This window comes from Podarcis raffonei, chromosome 16 (assembly GCF_027172205.1).
Source record: "Podarcis raffonei isolate rPodRaf1 chromosome 16, rPodRaf1.pri, whole genome shotgun sequence".
Taxonomy (NCBI): Eukaryota; Metazoa; Chordata; class Lepidosauria; order Squamata; family Lacertidae; genus Podarcis; species Podarcis raffonei.
In genome coordinates this window covers 39,045,380-39,065,683 of record NC_070617.1, presented here as the reverse complement: position 1 = coordinate 39,065,683, position 20,304 = coordinate 39,045,380, and the positions used below count along the sequence as shown (strand labels likewise).

General features: G+C 44.0%; 2 protein-coding genes across 11 annotated transcripts in view; one reads left to right on the top strand and one right to left on the bottom strand.

Annotated features, from left to right (window-relative positions):
- HIP1R (huntingtin interacting protein 1 related) overlaps positions 1-20,304 on the top strand; it is a 297,989-nt gene that overhangs the window by 176,923 nt on the left and 100,762 nt on the right. The gene's annotated exons all lie outside the window — the stretch shown is intronic.
- PITPNM2 (phosphatidylinositol transfer protein membrane associated 2) overlaps positions 1,878-20,304 on the bottom strand; it is a 184,616-nt gene continuing 166,189 nt past the window's right edge. For all 9 annotated transcript variants that reach the window (XM_053368303.1, XM_053368307.1, XM_053368308.1 and 6 more), the window contains 8 exons: positions 19,498-19,646; positions 16,717-16,833; positions 15,103-15,219; positions 13,301-13,449; positions 12,994-13,143; positions 10,250-10,433; positions 9,175-9,303; positions 1,878-7,533 (listed from right to left, as the gene is read on the bottom strand). In XM_053368303.1, the coding sequence (XP_053224278.1) occupies positions 7,186-7,533; positions 9,175-9,303; positions 10,250-10,433; positions 12,994-13,143; positions 13,301-13,449; positions 15,103-15,219; positions 16,717-16,833; positions 19,498-19,646 (1,343 nt within the window). In that variant the 3' untranslated portion in view covers positions 1,878-7,185. The remainder of the gene's footprint in view (positions 7,534-9,174; positions 9,304-10,249; positions 10,434-12,993; positions 13,144-13,300; positions 13,450-15,102; positions 15,220-16,716; positions 16,834-19,497; positions 19,647-20,304) is intronic.

Here is a 20,304-nt window from a genome sequence, read left to right as displayed (position 1 = left end):
GCAAGATGGTGTGGGAGCTGGACGTGCTTGTTTGCTCACCAACTTTTGGTAATCAAACAAACGTCAGTCAGGCATGTTTATGTGAAATTCATTTTAATTATATCCTGTTAATTATTTACCCAGTGCTGAACAATAATTCACACTTTGGCCTTATTCCTCCAAAGAAGAGCCAAGCCAATGAATTGTTGCTTTAACTCCTTTTCATCAAAACTAACAGAATGATTAAAAAAATGCTTCACTTTACCTGGATTGTGCCCTTTAAGGGTGTTGTCTTTGTTTTGCAAAATCACAGCACTCCTATTTAACCGGTAGCATCCAGCTTTGTCCAGGTAATAAATGTCATGTCATCAACTTACACAGGCTTGCTGATGCAGGTAATACCAGGCCTGTTCATTATAACAGCCTTCCCCATCTTGTCTGTTTTAGGGTATCATCTGTTTATTATGGTTTTCTGCTGTTCTGGGAACAGAGTTGTTCCACTGAACCAAGAAGAACTGCCGACTCAGCCACATGTAACCAAAGTCATGCACATAAGACCGAATAAAGCTTTCCTGCTTTGCTTCAGCGATTCAGAGTGGGGTATAAATGCATCCATATTGCACATACTGCATAACAGCTCCGTAAAATAGGTAGTGTTGAGAAGTTGGGACTCGCCCAACCCAGCTTCTGAACCTCCTGGCTGAAAGGGGGATTTGAATCTGAGATGCTTCCTCTGGCTTGCTCTTTCTCCTCCCTGACAAGTGGGGACACCAGAGAACTGGACCAATTCATACTTGGCAGACTGATAAACAGATTGGATTGCAGTTATAATTTTTGCACTTCTCCCTTTTTTTCAATACTGCTCTGTGCTCAAAAAGCATATAAAATTTCTATTTTAGGTTAAAATATGCAGTGCAATACAAAATGCTCATTTTAGGATAAATGTGCAGCACAATTGTGTTTTTGCTTATGGAAACAAGACAGAACCGACTTATTAATGAACATCTGTTAAGCTGACACTGGGCAGAAATAGACTGATCCCTACTGACAAGCAGCTCTAATTTAAATGCAAATGGATGTTGCATGAATATCTTGCAGGGCACCAAAATATGACTACAACTCTTAGCCATAATAGCTTAGTGCAGGAATGATGATGAACTTCAGGTCTGGAGGCCAAATATGAGTCCAGGTCTCTTCAACTGGCCCTCAGAAATTGAGCCAGGCCACACACACTGCATCTTCAGGCCATTCCTCTCCTCAGTGGCCCTGCTTTGCCCCCTGAATATTTATGTTGCTATCACATTTATATCCCACTTTCTCCAAGGAACTCAAGATGATGTACATGGTCCTCCAGCTCTGCATCTGAACTCCACAACAGCCCTGTGAGGTAGGTTAGGCTGAGAGGCAGTGACTGGCCTAAGGTCACCTGGTGAGCTTCATAACTCAGTGGGGATGTGAACCCTGATTTTCCCAGGGTCTAATGCCTTTGGAAATCTCTCTTGCCTGTTTGGAGGAGAGATAGGGGTGTTATGGGTATGTAGAAACAAATGTATAAAGGTAAAATTTATATGGCTCCACCCACTTTTGCATGTGGCCCTCAGAAGGTCGCTCAGAAGAGAATGTGGCTCCCAGCCTGAAAAAGGTTCCTTGCCCCTGGGCTTAATGGCATTGCTCTGTAGAGAGGCTCTTTGTGCCTTAGTATCTGGAGACAAACAAGAAGGCAAGCCCATTGCCATGGCGTCCCGGTTGCGGATTTCCCCCGGAAATCTGGCTGTTTAAAAGACAGAATGCTGGGATTTGGTCTGATGCTTCAGGGCTACTTTCTTGGGCTCTGAAAGCAAGTCGCTTTGAAGCTTTATGCCTTTTGTGGACTTGGCAAAGAAGCAGACACAGCAAGAGAGCCTTCCCGTTTCTTTTAATTGGTGTTAACGTACAAGGGATAACCATATACAAAGCACAACCAGGCGGCAGGACGAGGCGGCAGGACCAGCAAGGAAGAGGGTGGTCCTCACATACAAGAGCAAGGAGACAGACAGGATCATGCAGACACAAACGCAGGTAGCTGGACTCTGGGCTGATTTGCCCTTGTGACCTTTCCATAGGGAACGTTCTTGGAGTGCTGCCCCTCCAGCCGAATCTTTGAGAAGCCTGCCCTCCGCCCACCATTCAACAGAATGAACATTGTTGAATACAGAGTAACAGTCAGGAGGAGAAGGAAGTGTGGGGTGGGGGTCTCAGTGATGAAGGAGAGGGAGACAAAACTGTAATGCTTTTGGAACTAACAGGAAAAACTGCAGCAATGGTGGTAAATACCTGAACGAGAGGGATGACTCCAGTAAAGCCCGGGATAAAACTGTCTCGGAGGAGGAGGGTTTTGTTTGTAACTGACGTCGCTCCCCACCCTGCCTTTGGCAGACAACTTCCCTTCAGCTAGCTTTAAGATACAAAACGTTCAGCAAAATTAATGTTGGCTTGTCAAAAGATGCTAACTGGCCCCAGTGCGAATTACAGGGAAGCTATCTTGTTTGGGAAGAATGTATACAACAGGTTGGGCCTCTTTTTCCATCAAACCATTGATTGTTTTGTACATTTATATCCTAATTTTCTTTGAATGGAATTCTGGGTGGTATTTATGGGATTCTCCGGTAGACTCCCCGCCATCTAGATCTGCTTCATTCCATCAGGCTGGTGTTGTCAGTGCCCTTTTGTAATGTTTGGATATCTAAGGCTTCAATCCTAAACACACTTACCAGGGAGTAATGCGGAGCAAGGCCACAGAACACCATGGAAATTACGTCTGGGTAATTATGCATAGGATTGTGTGATAGGAATGCCACCTAGAACCTATGTGTGTGCTTTTGTTTCATTTGTTTTCTCAGACTGCAAACATTTTAGGAGCTTTCCAAAATTTAGCATGCTCTGGCAAACTTGGGGGTTGTGCAGAGGTCAGCTTTATTAAACTCCACACCCACCTTGGCTTTTCAGAGCATAATTATTTCCCCTGCCCATCTGCATCCATATGGATGAGAAGCTTCCCTTTTTTGGCTTAAAAGAAATGAAAGTTTAGTCCCATGTGATGCCTTTAAACATTTTTAGCCAAGTTTAAAACACTTCAGCACCAAATTACCCTGCAAAACTTTCCCCCAAACACAAGGTCTGTTGATATGGAACATCTGAAAAGAGTAAATTAAGTCTATGTTAAAAAATAGACCCAAACTCAGCAAAATTCTTGTTGTGTGCCAAGGCAGCGCCAATTGTGCAGTGTGAATACATGATGTAAACCATACAGCACTGCATTATGCAAAGTTCCTTGGCTTATGGCAGGAGGATGGGGGAGATGTGGACAGAGCACTTGATCTCGTGGGAATTCTAAATGCCACCCAAACGCCAGGTTGCTGGTGCAAGCTCCTCTAAATATTTGCAAGGGGGGGAGTTCCTGATCTCTTGACCACTCCTTTCCTCAAATATCACCCCAATATGTTCCCCTGTCTTTGAAAAGAGGAAACCACTTCAGAGTCCAAATTACTTGCAAAACATACTTCAAAGACAACAACAAACAGAAGTTATGTGATCCCAAGACAAAAAGTGCAAGTTTTACCTGTTCCTTGGCTGGCTGGGCCTTGCAGCTAAAAACTTCTGGAAGGTCTCAGGTTGGGAAAGGCTGATCATCATACTGGCTGAGTTCTAGGCACGTCCAGGTGGCTCTAATATACGCAATGTACTGAAACTCTTCTCCCTGACCACTCATCCATTCACCCGGCTGAGAAGAGGGGCAAGTCTGCACACCTGAGGTTCCCACAGCAGGAGATAGCAGACCTGCCCTTTCCAGGGGCATTCCTGCCTCCCCACTCCATTGAGCTGTCAGAAAGTGCCACAGAGACACAGCCTCATAATAGACACTTACTGGCCCTCAAGGTATAAACTGGATCTGGGGCACTGATCTCAAGGAAAGACAATCACTGAGGCTACAGCATTAAATACAGATGGCTTCAGATTCCACAAATCAGTCTTTGCATTTCCAACTGGGATGGCGAATGCTGCTCTCCAGATTCATTCCAGAGGGAGCCACACTACTTTCTAATGAAGCTATTGCTATTGTTTGTTTAATGCCAGAGTAGCAAGTTCAGCTTTCAACATCAAGGACAACACACGAGGGGTATACATACATAAGTCATGGACCAGAATGATGGCATCCTGGAGAGCTTAAAAAAATGAAAAAAGCCTCTAGCCATAATGTCACTTGCTCGCCGCTCACTTAATTCAAAATTATTACAATCGCAAAGAAGGATGAAGAACCACCCCAATCCCCTTACACACACAAAACCACCGTCTTGAAAAGAAACAAGGGAGAATGGCTGGAAGAGAGGAGATGCCTGGCCAAGGGCTGGGGGTGGGGTGTACACAGGAATGACAGTCCCTTTTATGGATCACTTGTTTCAAATATGGATTGGTGAGAGGCAATGAGAAGATTTCTTTTAGCATCCTTGGACAGTTTGAACTTGGTCCATAAAATGAGTCTGTTGTAAATTATGCCTGAAAACAAGGGGGAGGGGAAGCTAGGTCTTGAAATGTTAACAAAACCTGAAGGTTTATTTCCCTCCAGACATAGGTTTTGTACATAAAATAAATTACTTTCACCGCGCATATATATATATCTATATATATCTATATCTATATATATATATATATATATATATATCACCCACTTCCTCCCCAACCCGTATCCAGGCATTTTACATTGTTTTTCCCTTTACACTATCTACTCACACACACACTCACACACACACGCACACTAAAACGAGCCACTGAATGTCTCAAAGTTTGGATAATGTACATGTCATGTCTTGACTGTTCAGGGGAGAGGCCAAATCAATGAAACTCAAATCCAGATCATGTGGCCGCCTAGTCTGTTTTTGCGATGATGGTCAGATGATACACTGAGCTGGCAAAGAGCTATAATGCAGTCCATGTGGATTCTGCATGTCAAACACCCACCCACTCATTTTTTTGATGTATATTTGCAAAGAGCTAGGCTGAGGAGAAAGGGAAGTCAATAGTGCTTGGGTTTTTTTTAAAAAAAAAGTAGTAAAAACTTGCCAAGATTTTCTTGTTGACTTCATCTGAGACAAGAGGCTTATAATCTTGCAGTATGGCTCATCATCAACCATTTAAGAAATGTTGGGAGTTGCAAGCTTCATTTGAAAAGAGCAGCAGTTTCCATGGATAAATAAATGGATTTTACCCCTTTTGGACAATGACATTCATATGGATGGAGCACACCATTTTAAATTTGGTGTTGAAACCCATGTAGCAAAGTAGCTTTTTACACGTCCGGGTGAGTTGTTGAGCCTCGTGGCTTGGAAAGAGGCTGTAATTCACAGTGCTGCCGAGTCTTGGTATTGAAAAGAAGAAACAATGAAAGAGATGTTGGTCTAGGGGGGGAAATGTTTTACGTATAAAGTGGAACACTGAACAAAGAAGCACACCTGTGCAAATATAAAAAATGCCAGAAGCTATAGGCAAGAAAGGGCAACCCCAACTCTTGGAGAACTAGTCCATTATCTCAGGCTAACCGTGTTCTGCAACAGCTGGAAACTGAATCTGCAGGGTGAGGTGGCATGATGGTGCAGACCCTTCCTTGTAGGCCTATGTTCCCTTGTGCAATTTACCCCCATTCTCAAACAGCTACTATAAGGTGTTGTAAACCAAGCACGTTCTTTAGAACTTGGGGCAGAGCTCACAAATGTACTTCACAGAACTTTGCAGCAAATCCAAACCATCAAACCTGCAACTCCTGTACAGAGAGTAGTTAGGGAAATTTAAGATATGTCTATTCTCTCCTTTTAAAAATCGCATTCCCTTGGTTTGTACCTCTCAATTTGTTGCACTTGTTCTTTTTAAATCTCCTGACATTGTTGGTGGGGAAAAGCCCTGTGTGTGTGCATGTTTGCATTTGGGTAGATGCATCCTGGCTTAGCAACATTTGACTGGCATGCGCTATAAATAGGGAGGGTGTAGCTTCATAAAATAGTAATAGGCCTCCTTTCTAAAAATTATCAGTGCAAAACAAATAAAAACAATGAGGTTTTACAGTTGCATAACTATAGTTAAAAAGAAAAGCAAAATTTACATCCTCCGCTGAAAGCCATTGCAAAAGTTGGAAAGAAGGACGGACTCCCTTCTGGTCAAGAGGCAGAAGAGAAATGGGCGGAGTGGGGAAGAATTTGGACTTCGCTTTTTTTAGGCTGAGCAAAAATAGCACTCTGCTATTTGTTTCCTAGATGCTTGAAACTAACTGTTGGTACTTTCCAAAAGTACAAAGTAGTAACTGGGTAACTGCCCAACTTCTTTCACCCTGCCCCCTCCCTCATACACCAAGGACCAGAAAGCAGCAGATAAAATCCTTTCTCTGCATTAGTACAATCCACCAGTTTCCAAAATCTGGTTTTTGTTTTCCCTCCTTTTTTAAGATGTTCGCTTAAAAATAATCATAGGAAATTGTACCCAAATAAAACAAACTGCTATTCGGATCCCATGTTTCTCGCACCAAAGATGCCTTGAATTAGCCATTGCCAACATGACTTTGCTTCCTAGCAGAATAGGAGTGTGTTCTAAGCATCCTTTGCTTGCCTTGAACTCTTCCCTGTGTCCAACCCGAGTCTCTCCAGATTCCAGAAGTGGAGCATCAAAGTGGTGGCAGGATGCAGCTCCCTTCACTTCAGATAGCAGAACAAGCCCACAGTTGTGGCTCCCCCGCCTAACTCCTCCAGTTCTGCCCGCACATGGCACTGGGACGCTCCTGCCCTCCATTGCATCTTTGACTGATGGCTAAGAAGCTGAGGAGGCACATATTTACAATCACCAAACCTCGGTAAGAAAGGGGGGGGGGCAGGAAAAAGCTGCACCCAGAAGCTGCCAAAGTATTCATCTTCCCCTTCCTGATGCCCCTCTGGTTGAAAAGGCAGTTTTCTTGTTCCTCTTTGCACAGTGCTCTGCAAAAACCCAGTGCCCCCGTCACCAAGGCCTGTGTGTTTTGCATGGAGGGGGGGAAAACCAGTCTGTTATCGCCTCATAAAGTTATGACCGCCTCTCTGGCAATGAGTAGCACCATGTTTGCCCCACTACCCCACACCACAGGCCTGGGTTGTTTCACCCCCGCTGCTGCTGCCATGCACGATTGCCTCCTGCTGCTGCCGTCCGGCTGCTCTACTTCTGCCCCAGGCCCCCCGGCTCCAGTCTGGAGGCTGTGCTCCGGCCCCAGCAGCCTGTGGCAAGGCTCATGCTCCTCTGGCTGCGCTCCCTCTCCCTCTCCCGGTCACTCTCTGACTGACTCTGGGTTCGCTCCGGCCTGTAGCCACTGCTTCCACTGGCTGCCGTGGCTGGCTGAGAGGAGATGGTGCGCAGCAAGTGGTTCCTCTTGCGCAGGAATTCTGTTTGGCCCGGGAGGCCAAAGCTGCCTTTCCGAAGAGCCATCCGGGTGGTGTTCTTGGCGGGGCGGGAGCGATGGGTGTATTCCAGCTGGGCCAGGTGGGCTGCGTATCCCTCGGTAATGAACTGCAAATTTAATTAAAATGAAAGCTTATTTTTGGAAGACATCTGCAGTCCAAAACTTCAGTCTGGTTTCATTGCCAAATGCAATTTCACAGCTGCCATTTCAGATGCTGCCAAGGCAACTGTTTACCAAGTGACAAATTTATCTCAGGTTGCCAGACCCAGAGAATAATCTGCCATACAGGATGTGGTTCTCACTGCTGAAGCGGGGCAAGTGGTATGTGTGAACCCCTCCACAAGCTGGTCATCTCTACCTTCCTGCCAAGTGTCAAGGAGAAGTCTCTCTGACACACTAGTTTAGAAATCAAGAAGCAGCCACAAAATTCTCCTCAGCAGCTGGCAAAACAATATAAGCAACCAACTTACTTGTATGTGCACCAGGATAAGTTATTCAGCAAAAAGCTAAATGTCAACCCAAATAAACAAATTTGCTAAACATATTAATGCTGTTTCTGCAATGGCCATTATTCATCTTTGATACACTTTGTGTATGTATGTATTTTATTTAATATAATATATGTCTAAACTGTGTTTCATCAAATGGATTCCAAGGAAGTGTACAAGATCTGCGTACTCAGATTTCTCCATCACCTAAGCTTGGACCATGCTATTAAAAGACCCAAATCAAAATTTTTAAAAATCTCTTAAAGCACACTCTTAAATCTTGATAGTACAAATGTAACACTGATCCCCTGAAAATTTTGACTGAAATATGCTTCTGTTTTCAGAAAGACACATAGCCAGGCAAGACATAGGCAGGCTTGCTGCTTCTCCCCTCTCCAATGACTTCCCAACCTGTTCCAGGCCTGCTGGGCTACTTGCCTGCTTTTCCTGCGCATCCCCTGACTCGGTCCGTTTTTGTCTTTCCATAGATGAGGCAGATACCTTATATGGAGTCAGCATTTGGTGCATTCAGCTCAGTACGGCTGACTGGCAGCGGCCCTCCAGGGTTTTAGGCAGGGGTCTCTCCCAGCCCCACATGAAGATGCTGGAGACTGAAGAAGCTGGGATTTTCTGTATGCAGAGTAGATGCTCTACCTCTGAGCTACAACCACTTCTGCAACTACCTCAGGAGATGCTTGGCTTTCTTCCCACCATTCCTCTCCTCCATGCCAACAAAGACGGCACCATAAAGGTAAGATCTCTGCTAGTCTGCTGGTGCTCCAAAATGCCACCCTCCTCTACATCTTCTCTGGGTATCTCTTCGGAGCCACTTCTCATGAGCCCCACTGACACAGAAGTGGCACCAGAGGCATAGCTGGTGCAAGGGCACTTGGCGACCACACCACGGGGGCGGCACTGACCGCGGGGCCTGCAGCATGCCTGAGCCACACGTCTGGGAATGATGTGGCGGCTCAGGCACCTGCAGGCTCCATGCTGCCCAAAACGGCAGTGTGCGGCTTGCGTCTGCAGCTGCCCTACAGCTGAGGGGGAGGCAGTGGGCAGACTCCTTGGAGGCTCCGTGCAGCATGCCCTGCCCTGGCTTACCCTGCCCTGCTCAGGCACAGGAGCCACCCCAGGTACCTGAGCAGCTAGCTACACCGCTGAGTGGCACAGCTGTAGGGCTTGGATAGGCTGCACCCCCAGCTTCATCATACAGGAACTTATCTATCCCTTGTGAAAGCATCTGAATTCTGAGGTTACCTGACAATGGTTCTGTAACTTCTTGGTTGGCCGCCCAACAATGTAGATCTGCATAGGCGGCAGGCTGATGGAGGTGTAGACCGAGACATCCTTGGTGGATCCATAGGCCGCATGGATCTTCATGTCAAGCTGCAGGGTGCGGGGCAAGAAAAGGCAAATCATTGGCAACTGGGAGGGAAATGTACCCTCTGGAATAGCACCAGACCCTTGGTTTTCACACAAAGGTGTTGCAATGTAGCATCTTTTGTAGGATGCCTTGGGAAAAGGTTGTAATGTTAAGAGTAAGGATGCATTTGAGGAGAAGTGCTCCTTCCTTGCCTGCCCAAAGGGAAGTTTCTTTGTCTACTGGCAGGGAAAGAGGGAGGTGGAGGAGAGCGCTCAGTGCTTTTGGAGGGATTTCGCACACGCTCACTTGGAACATACACCATCCACAGCACCTTTTGGGGAAAATGAATGGATGCTCTTGCATCCCTATTTAAAATGTCTCAGGTGAATGTAATGAAGAGGTTGGATGGCCATCAGTCATGGATGCTTCAGTTGAGACTCCTGCATTGTCGGGGGTGACCCTTGTAATCCCTTCCAACTCTACAGTTCAATGAACTATGGTTAAAAATTGAAGCTCAGTGAACTGAGTTTGTCAAAACTGTGTTTGTTAGATGTTCAAGAGGTTCTGATCAGCTGATTAGTTCTGAGGGAATTCTCCTCTGTATTAGTAAATATTCCTGTTATGGACTAGAGCTTAGCTACTAAGAAAGACAGAACATCTCTCGATTTCTCCCAATATGATATACTGGGTTTTTCTGTCCCCCAAAGTATTATCAGTTTCTTTTCTCTCTGGACTCTGTTTGCTCTATTTAAGTGACTTCGCTAACAACTGGCCAGTGCCTGGAACATCACCAAAAATCTTCCAGTCTCTGTTGGATACTTAGTTTGCTTCAGGATGACACCTCCCCACACTACCCACTGATATTTCCAAGCACTGTTTGGATAGACACAGCCTCTGGGCCTTTGAGAAGTTCTCCCTAGACCGAGACAGAGAGAAAGAGAGAAAATGAACCCTGCTATGCTTGCTTACGTCTGTGAGTAGGGACTTCAGGAAGTTGGCCTTGTGCCGCAGTGGGTCGTGAACCAGACCATCGCAGAACGAGACAATCCCATGGGGGAAGTTGTGCTGTGCTAACCAGGCAACCACCCGTTGCTTCTGCATGTCAGGCCGGCCCGTGACGTAGATAATGAGGTAGCCAAGGTCTTGCCAGTGCCTAAGAAGGGGAAGGGAGAAAACAATTAATAAGAAATAGGAGGAAGGGAGGGAGGATGTATGCAGCATATTACAGGCTGGGGATCTGGCAAGGGGGAGTGGGAAGGGTCTTAACCATTTGCCCGCTGCTGTAGTCCTGAACCATCTTGGCACATTCACGAGCCTATTTGTATTAGAAATGCTTCTGACGAGATGATTTCAGAGAAAAACTCTCCAATTGTTGCCAACAGGTGCTTTGTTTGTACTTTCCCCCAACCTATAACCAACACAAGAAGCTGCCTTATGTTGAGTTAGGCCGGGAAACCCCCAGACCTAAATCGAGATTTCAGAGAATGAACCTGGGAGCTTCTGCCTGCAATGCAGGTGCTCTACCTGTCACGGACCCAAGGCCCTTCCCCCACCGAGCAGCGGCCTCTACCTAAGTCCTGGGAAATAAGTCCCTTAGCACAAGAGAGAACATGCCCTTTCTTTTCTTTTTTACTAACAACTGAGATGGAAATGGAATCTTAGCTGTCCACAAATATAGAGAGGATTTTGCCAGGAGCCGGCCTGCTGAAGCTGCTATATGTGAAGCTAAGTGATCAATAGAAATTTCTGTAATATTTATTCCCTTGCACAGCACTTTGTAACAAATAAATGAGATATAAATGCTTGCTCTTCTATCCTCACAAATACCTTTTGTAAACATATTATCCTAGTCTTTCATTCTTAAATTTGATATATTTGCTAAATTCATTTAGGACGTTTGTAACCTACTTTCCAATCACATATTTTCCCATTTTATGTTCTCAGATCTTTTTGTATGTGCAACTAAAAGGACCAGGAAGTGAATTTTGGAACCCCAAGAAACTTGGGTGGAGAAACCATTACCTCAAAGAGTCTCAGGCCACAGAAAGGGGGCCTTGGAACAGGGATGTGCTATGAAGAAGTTATGCCCCTGGAACAAAGGGTGCTATTTTAACCCCCTACTATTTTATTATTAACAGAGGGGGAAAGCAAAAACAAACAAACAAACAAAAAGAAAACAACAACAAAGAATAAAAAATGTAAGCAATAAAGAATCACAGCTTGGAAGGAGAGAAGAACAAAGGTTCAGTGCAGATCCAAAGGTATAAAAAAGTATTAACTCACACTAAGTTTCCCTTTACAAATACTAAAGTTTAAAAAAATTCTCCGCCTGTGATTTCCTTCATTACTGAGAATAAAGGTTCTATATACTCTTAAATAAGACATTTGCATATACTGATGGCAGTGAATGACCCTGTACAAGAAATAAAATCATGCGGGTGTGTGTGTGTGTCATTATGAGATATCTTTTCAAGAAGAATTCTATTTTGCATCAGAAAGGCAATGTTTTTTAAAAAGCAGATGAACATTTGAACCTCCTAGGACATGCTGCCATAAGATGACTATTCTCAAATAAAGGAACTTCAAAAGAAGACTGCAATGTGAAACTGATGAATTAGAATTTATCAAGAGCTTCAATTTTAACATTTGTGGCGTGAACTGGGATCAGATTTTTATCACACTATATGTTGGTGTGGTTTTTTTATTCATAGTTTATTGGTTCTTTTAGAGGTTTTGTAACAATACAAGTAACAAAACATGAACAATAAAGGTAAAAATGCAGCATGTCAATTCACAATATCATTAAGAAGATCAAACATATGCAATCAAAGCCAAGAGTAAAAAAGAGAAAAGAAATAAGAAAAAAGACAAATTAGGAGAAGGAGAAGGGGCTGGGAAGTGAAAGGGGAGGGGAAGCCCACATAGTGGACAGATCATGCAAACAGTTCTAGACAGGAGCTCTAGATTTCAGAGTATTTATTTGTGCCACAAAACAAAAGTAGCTCTTTAATATGTGGCAAAGGAGGAGAGAACCATCCAATATACAATAATTAGCCCACTAATGCCAGAATATAGGGACGCGGGTGGCGCTGTGGGTAAAAGCCTCAGCGCCTAGGGCTTGCCGATCGAAAGGTCGGCGGTTCGAATCCCCGCGGCGGGGTGCGCTCCCGTTGCTTGGTCCCAGCGCCTGCCAACCTAGCAGTTCGAAAGCACCCCCAGGTGCAAGTAGATAAATAGGGACCGCTTACTGGCGGGAAGGTAAACGGCGTTTCCGTGTGCTGCGCTGGCTCGCCAGATGCAGCTTTGTCACGCTGGCCACGTGACCCGGAAGTGTCTCCGGACAGCGCTGGCCCCTGGCCTCTTAAGTTAGATGGGCGCACAACCCCAGAGTCTGTCAAGACTGGCCCGTACGGGCAGGGGTACCTTTACCTTTACCTTAATGCCAGAATATTTATGTTACTGCTAACACAGTTTTGTGAATTGTCACTGTCTGGATTCCCACCCCCCTATTTTATGTACATATCAACCCCTCAGGACAAATACTTCATGACTCTAATGGACTCTGGCTCACAAAAGCATATGCTATAATTAAGGTTTCTCCCTGAAACTCTGAGGGCCAGCAACTTCCCTTTTAAAAACGAAAGGGGATATTTTCATAATTTTGCACTCCAAAGCATAACTGCAGACACAAAGCATTTCCAAATCCTTCATACCGTACTACATCAACTGCTCCAGCTCTGACTTTGGGGTCACTGCCCATGATTGAAACACTGGCTGCAAAGGAACCGTCAATGCTGAAGACCACAAACTCAGTCCCCCTGGGCAGAACAGTGATGTAGCTGTCGGCATACGTGTGGTCGCCTCTAAAGGAAAAGGGAAAAGGGAGGTACTGAGTTAGTTAAGAGACTGATCAGGGAGCAAACATGTTTGGGTCACTCCCTTGCCCTCAAACATTGTAGCTCCAGGTTCAAGTTACTTATAAAGGGATGCAGAAGCCAAACATCCTGCAGCAAAACTTACCTGACCACCATCTTGACAGGATACACGCCAATGCCCAGCCGCCTGTTTTCGGGGATAACGTAGGAAATCCTACCACTGCTGTTGGTGACTTCTGTGTCAAAGTAAGCCCATTCTCCTGCTGGGGGTTGTGTCATGATATGAATATCCACCTACGGCACAAAGGAAATTGGGAGGAAGAAGGATGTGGAATCATGAACATGCGTAGCAAGTAACAATCTAGCAAATTATCTTGTTCCGATTTCAAGGTTTGAGGACATTCATTCTTTGTCTACTATCTTCTTTACTGTCTGCACACAGTATTAAAAGTATCTTAGGTAGCAGGGCCAGGAAAAACTTCCAGTGCCTGAGATCTTACGAGAGTCACTGCCAATCATAACAGACTATAATAAAAATAATAATTTGTTAAATTTATTAATTTATTATTAATTTATTATATTTATATACCACCCTTCATCCTAAGATGTCGGGGGGGGGGGAAATGTATACCGCCCTATACCTGTAGATCTCAGGGCAGTTATTATAATGAGGGGGGTGGATCAATTGTATACCTTGGTTTAAGCTATGTCTCTTCCATTTTTGAAATGAAGACTATGAACTCCTTGGGGGCATTTGACATTTATCTAACGCTTAGGTTACTCTGCACAGCACCCTGAACACTGAGGGTGTTACTCTCTCCTCTAGCGCTCTTATGACCCCTTCCAATATTAGCCTCAAGACTAATTTCAAACACCCTGAAGCAAGGCTGAGTGTGCGCCTTTGGTGAAAAAACAGGACGCCAATAATAATAATAATAATAATAATAATAATAATAATAATAATAATTATTATTTATATCCCGCCCTCCCCAGCCGAAGCTGGGCTCAGGGCGGCTAACAACAATAAATATATACATGCCACCATTCCTGCCAAGTACAATGCAGAAAAGGTGCTCATTTTATCCTACAATGAAGACAAGGCTTCTCAAACGGTGGTCTGTGGACCATTAGTGGTTCTCAGGAGGTGGGTGAAGAACACATACAATTTGAATTTATGGAATTTGAACTGTAATGCAAGAAAATACAATATAAGCAATAAAAGAAACAATACAAATGTGATTAAAAATCAAACAGCATCTAGCACAGCACACTGCAATTGCTATAAGAGACAGAAAAACAATGAGGTGGTCTGCCAAGAACCTCAACGATTTTAAAGTTGTGGGGGGGGGATTGTTTGGAACCACTAAACATTTGACATTCCTAAACAATTTCTCCTAATAAAAAGAGAATATGAATATTGGATCCTGAGTAAACATGGGAACTACAGAGAAGAAAAAGAATGACAGCAGCAATTCCTAATACCAATATTTGCTATGCCCACATCAGAGGCAAAATTCTCTGTATCACTTGCAAAAGTGCCCTTACATGAAGTCACAAATCAAGTTTCTGAGCAGACAGAAGCAGACCCAGTTAATTGATAGAGAGAGTATTACATAGCAGCACTATATAGTAACTTGGTGCCTTGTGGATGTCTTAGATTACAATTCTCGCCAGTCGCAGCCAGCATGACCTCATTTGACAATAGACCTCTTGGATTCAGGTCATCTATCGTGTGTGTGTGTGTGTGTGTGTGTGTGTGTGTGTGTGTGATGATCAGGCTTCAGGTTCTGATTATGTTGAATAGCACCAAGCACATTTCAGTTTCAGTTGATCCAGACATTAAATCTAACTGCAAGTTGACCAAAACGTTATTGTAGAAAGATAACTGGAACATTTATTTTCTTCTTTGTTTTAAAGGGATCCGACTAGATCTGTAACAAACAATACCTTTTCTCCTGTGAGTGTGACCATGTCCAATGGGCCATACATAAACCTTCCAGTTAACATCTGGGGTCCGTCCTCATTGGCAATAGCATCATTTATTCGGTGATTGGCTGTGACGTTCTATGAAGAAAAGAAAAACAAGCTTGTTTTTTCCTGCTCTGGAGGTGAGGAGCCAAAACAATGGATTCAAGTTACAAGAAAAGAGGTTCTGACTGAACACCAGGAAGGACTTTCTGATGGCAAGAGCTGCTTGACAGTGGAAAGGACTCCCTTGGAAGGTGCTGGACTCTCCTTCATTGGAGGCTTTTAAGCAGAGGTTGGGATGCCATCTGCCATGAACACTTTATTGAGATTCCTGACTTGCAGGGGTCTGGACTAGATTACCCTCAGGGTCCCTGCCAGCTCTACAATACTATGATTCAAAGCCTGTCCTTTCTGCAAGTTAGGTCCATCACCTACCAGCCTGAGGGTGCTGTGTCTTTACCACAGCATCACAATCATTTATTTATTTGCTTATGTAGACCCACCAATGTGCATGGTGCAGAGAACAAATAGTTAAGGAAGACACTGTTCTAGAAGGCAGGGCATAAACATTTAAAATAACAACAATGACAAATATTTATTTGTAAAATGTTTATGTATTTACATATTTCATTTTAAAAAATCGAAGTGGTTTACAACAAGTGCACATTAAGCCATACAATTAAAAAACACGTAAAATGTTAAAATTGGACGCCAATCAGTTATTGGAAATATTGGAGTACAATATGTGGAATTCTTTGAGAAGCAAGACAGGCTGCAAATCACTCAGCCATCAACGGGAGAAGAGAAGAAGAAACACAGAGGGGAAGAGCAGGATGGCGCCAATGTCCCTATTTCAAATCCTGCCTATGCATGAGTGGCTTGGGAGCGCATGAATGGCAACTGAAATTGTTAAGTGGCAGCCAAGGAGACCTCATTTCCACATATCTTATAGGACTTCTTATGCCTTTTACAGAGTTGGACCATTGGCCCGTCTACCTCAGTACTGTTTATATGGACTAGGAGGCGCTCTTGAGGGTCTCAGACAGGAGTCTTCCTCACCTACACCTGGAGATGCAGAATTGAATCAGGAATCTTTTGGATGCAAAGTGTGTGCTCTGTCACTGAGGTACAAGCATATGGTTGATGGTTAAACTAGTCAGCAAGATGTATGTGGGGGTGTCAGACAAGGACTGGGGAGATCCAGGTTCAAGCGCCAGCTCAAGAACCTCACTGGGTGTCCTTGCATCAGTTCCTAACTCTCAGCCTAACAGGGTTGTTGAGACTGAGGATTAAAAAGCGGAGGAAGAGGAACCACTTACAAATAAAATTGTTTCATGCTCAGTAACAAGTTTCACAAGCGACTGTCTTCTTTTCATGGTGACACAATCAATGCCGGATGCAATTTGCTAGAAAGCCATGGAGCAATGACTTAGAGGGGGAAGGTGTTCCTCAGTGAAGCCAGTGAATTAACTCGCGTTAATGAAACCCTTGGACTGGCCAAATGGAGTGCATATTGCTTTCAATATAGAATAGAATTAATTTTTTCAAAAACAACAGAAATTGTTTTCAAAAACAACAGAAGACTGTCCTTACCCTTAGCTTCACGTGGGTCCTCTTGCGAAGCCACTTCTCCCTGGGCTTAGAAGGAGTAAAGACAGAGACCTCCTTCCCATCCAGCTCCAGGATGCTGGCGTTCTCGTGCCTCATCACCTGAGGAAAGCATAGCCTGATCAGGGATTTCCACAAAGTGCAAGAATCTACTACACTCTGTTTGCCAAGTGGAAGATGCCTAGCTCTGGTGGCAGCAGAAGTCACTGGAGCAGCTGAAATCACTGGACAATTCCATTAACACCAGATGGGCTCTCCAATATCCAGTTCTTGCCCTATGCCTAGCCAACCCTGCATATTTGTTGTAGCCTGTTTTTGCATAAGTTGCAGCCTGTTTGCACCCATATCTGTTTCTGAATGTCCTTTGCTCCATTATTGGGGGCCAGGTCCTTTGCACATGTTGGACAACTGAGTGGCACTAGCTGGGGTTCTGCACTTATTTAAAAGGAAAGGTTTGGTTTTTTGTACTCCTGCGTTTTCCCTCTGCCATTTTTATTTTTAAAGAACCGGTAGTTATTCTAGATTAATTAAAACAGAGCCATGGGATCAGTGTGAACAGATGGTATTTAAAACAATTAAGAGATGGGCAGAATTGAAGTGGTCAGGAGAACACTTTCAATTGCGGCTGGAGTTTCCATTTGCGTATTGAAAATGCTAAATGAATTATTAATGGCAACAAGCAACACTTTGAAGTGTCTTTGATGTCACTGTGCTGATGTAATTAACATTACACTTTAGCACATCTGGTGACATGTGGTCAGTTGAAAGACCAATTATTTTTTAGACTCATCCAATGTCCAATCCTGATTACTTTCAGCTGTCACAACTGTCACTCTGTCCTACACCAGAAACACCAACACAATCACAGTTTTTGTCTGACGCAGCCACTACCTATCAGCTCCACAGACATGGCCACTCTTGGAAGCTGCTGCTGCTGGGGACCTCATCTGCTGGAGAAAGTCTGTTTGGCTCTTCCTGTTGTATTTAGCAGGGGGTGGCACCCCAGTGGGGGCTGATGCCCTCAACTATGGTCATTCGCAGCAGCTTCCAAAACTGCCTTTCGTTCGTAATGCAAATTGAATGCTGGATCAGGTCTCTGAATCTTAATGTCTCTCCACTTGTTTTAGGGAGTGGATATACTTAAAAAAATATTTTAAAACAAAGTATGTATACTTTTATGCCTATCCTTCTGTTTAAAATGTATATAAATTTATGAACATTAAAAAAACAGTTTGACAACTGCTTTAAGGATAGAGGAAAGCATGCTGGTGACATCACAAGTGCTAGCCTATAGGAACCCATCATACTCAGCTTTTCCCTCATTTGCTAAAACACTTGCAAAACTCACCCATCCCTTTCTTGCAGCTCACTCCAGGATGAGAAGTATGTATGTGTGTTTCTAGTACAGTGAAGTTGTGTGCAGCCATGTCTGCCACATTCTGCAAATGTTTTATTCCTATAGCAGGAAAAGCTTTCTCCTACTGGGGGAATAGATGCAATCCTTTGTCATTATTTAATCTGCTGTCCTCGTGCTAAAGCTGTGTGCTCATTCTGATGGCATCCCAACCCTTTTCTCCCTGCTCTGGGGAAATCTTTTCTTCAGAAATGCATTATTATCACACATTGCCTCCAGATCCACAGACCTCTTGACTCAGCCCTGCAGCACCAGACACTTCCTGGGATGACATAAGATCGCAGCAGATTCAGCAATCTAACTAAGGCAACTCTGGCTCCAGGATTCTGGTAGAAAAGTGTTTCAGAGACCACTCTATCCTCTTGCCCCTTTTCCTGATTCTATCATATTGAGGATGGCAAGCACCTAGAAAACTCCATGAACAGTGCAATCCTATACAAGGCTTTTCTGAAACAAGGCCTGCTGAATTCAGGGGGACTTACTCCTAGCTGAATGCATATAGGATTGCAGCTTAAAAGTAATGAATTTCATGAACTGGCCTAAACTATGCAAAACATTCATGCATTTAAACTGCACGCTTTATTTTAGTTAGCCAATCTTAGAGGTTTTGCTTTTACAGAATTTTTGTTCCAGTTACTTTTTGTTATGATACTGAAAAGTTGAAACTAACAGAAAGTTTGTGAGGGGAGGGGTATGTAGGCAAGAAGGCTAGAAGATGTCACATCACACACATGCTCACAAATACTTTAGTCAAAGCCCCCACAGTCCCCCAACCCCACTACCATCATGAGCACTAGAAATAATAACACTTTGCCAAGGGTATCATAAGCTACATTTATTAAGAGGGAGAGTCATTCATTATATCTGGAGCTTTGCATCAGATATTTTCAGCTTGCAAAAATGCAAAGCAAAAATGATGATAAATTATCTGTGTCCAGTATCCTTGAATAACTGTGAGTTCCCTCTGCAATTTAATACTGACAGAGGACTGAGGGTGTGTTCGCATTAGAACGAAGTGAAATAGTTTCACCGCTCTATCCCTCTGGCTGCTCACATCAGCAGGGTTTCATTAGTGTCAAATTAATTTCTGTTTGTGTACACAACAGAGGATGTTGACAGGGAGGGGTATGCATTTACCCTATGGCTTGGCTAGAGATGGACTAGGAATTTAAGGGCTCCAAACTGGTGCAAAGCAGGCTTGAGAAACAGTACATCAAAGAGTAGTGTTTTGGATAACGTTGTGTGAACATGGATTAAAGACTGGGGCTGGAAGCACAGTGAGTGCACGGTAAATGGGAATATGAGCACACTCCCTGTGTATGCTGGAGATTTGCAAACCAAATAGGACTGACCTGCCTGAGGAGGAAGGAAACCACATCTGTTGACTCCCAGTAGCTTGCATGGAAGAGGTGCGGTAAGGCCACCGTAGGGAAGGCGGTGAGGGCATCAGGGCAATAGAGAGCATAGTCTATTCTTTTCGTTCCCCACCATTTGGCAGCAACTGGGAACAAAACAAAAGGAGACAAAACCCCAACATTTGAATTATTCCTTTCATGGAAAAGAAAAGTAAAAAATAATTCCAAGTCTACATTTCAGGCCCATTGCTTTCCCAACTAAAATGTCAGAAAACTCTCTTTCTGGGTGTAACAACTTTGGCCCCATCGCCACTATACAACTAAAGCAGTGTCACACTGCTTGACACAGTCATCGCTTCCCCTAAAGAACCCTGCGAAGTGTAACTTGGTTTAATAATTCATTCCTCTTCCCAGGGAATCCTGGGAATTGTAGCTCTGTGAAGGGAGTCATCTTCTTCTTTGGTGATCACTCGTAGCCGAGAAGATTGTCTTCCATGAACACGGTCTTAACAGTGAGTCCGTGACTGTGGAGGACAATTCTGGATCCACACATCCTTCCACAGTGGGGACACAGGTTTCCGAGCAGGAGTTGATCACAGTGAGGGTTTGCCAAACGTGCCTTCCTCTTTCTCCTTTTTGCCCTGAGTTCAAGCTTCTTCAAAGTCCATGACACCTTTGGTAAAGGCTGTTCTCCAATTGGAGCCTTTGCAGGCCAGTGTTTCCCAGTTATCAGTGCTTATGTTACATTATTTTAGGTTTGCCTTGAGAGCATCTTTAAACCTATTTTGTTATCCACTGGCATTT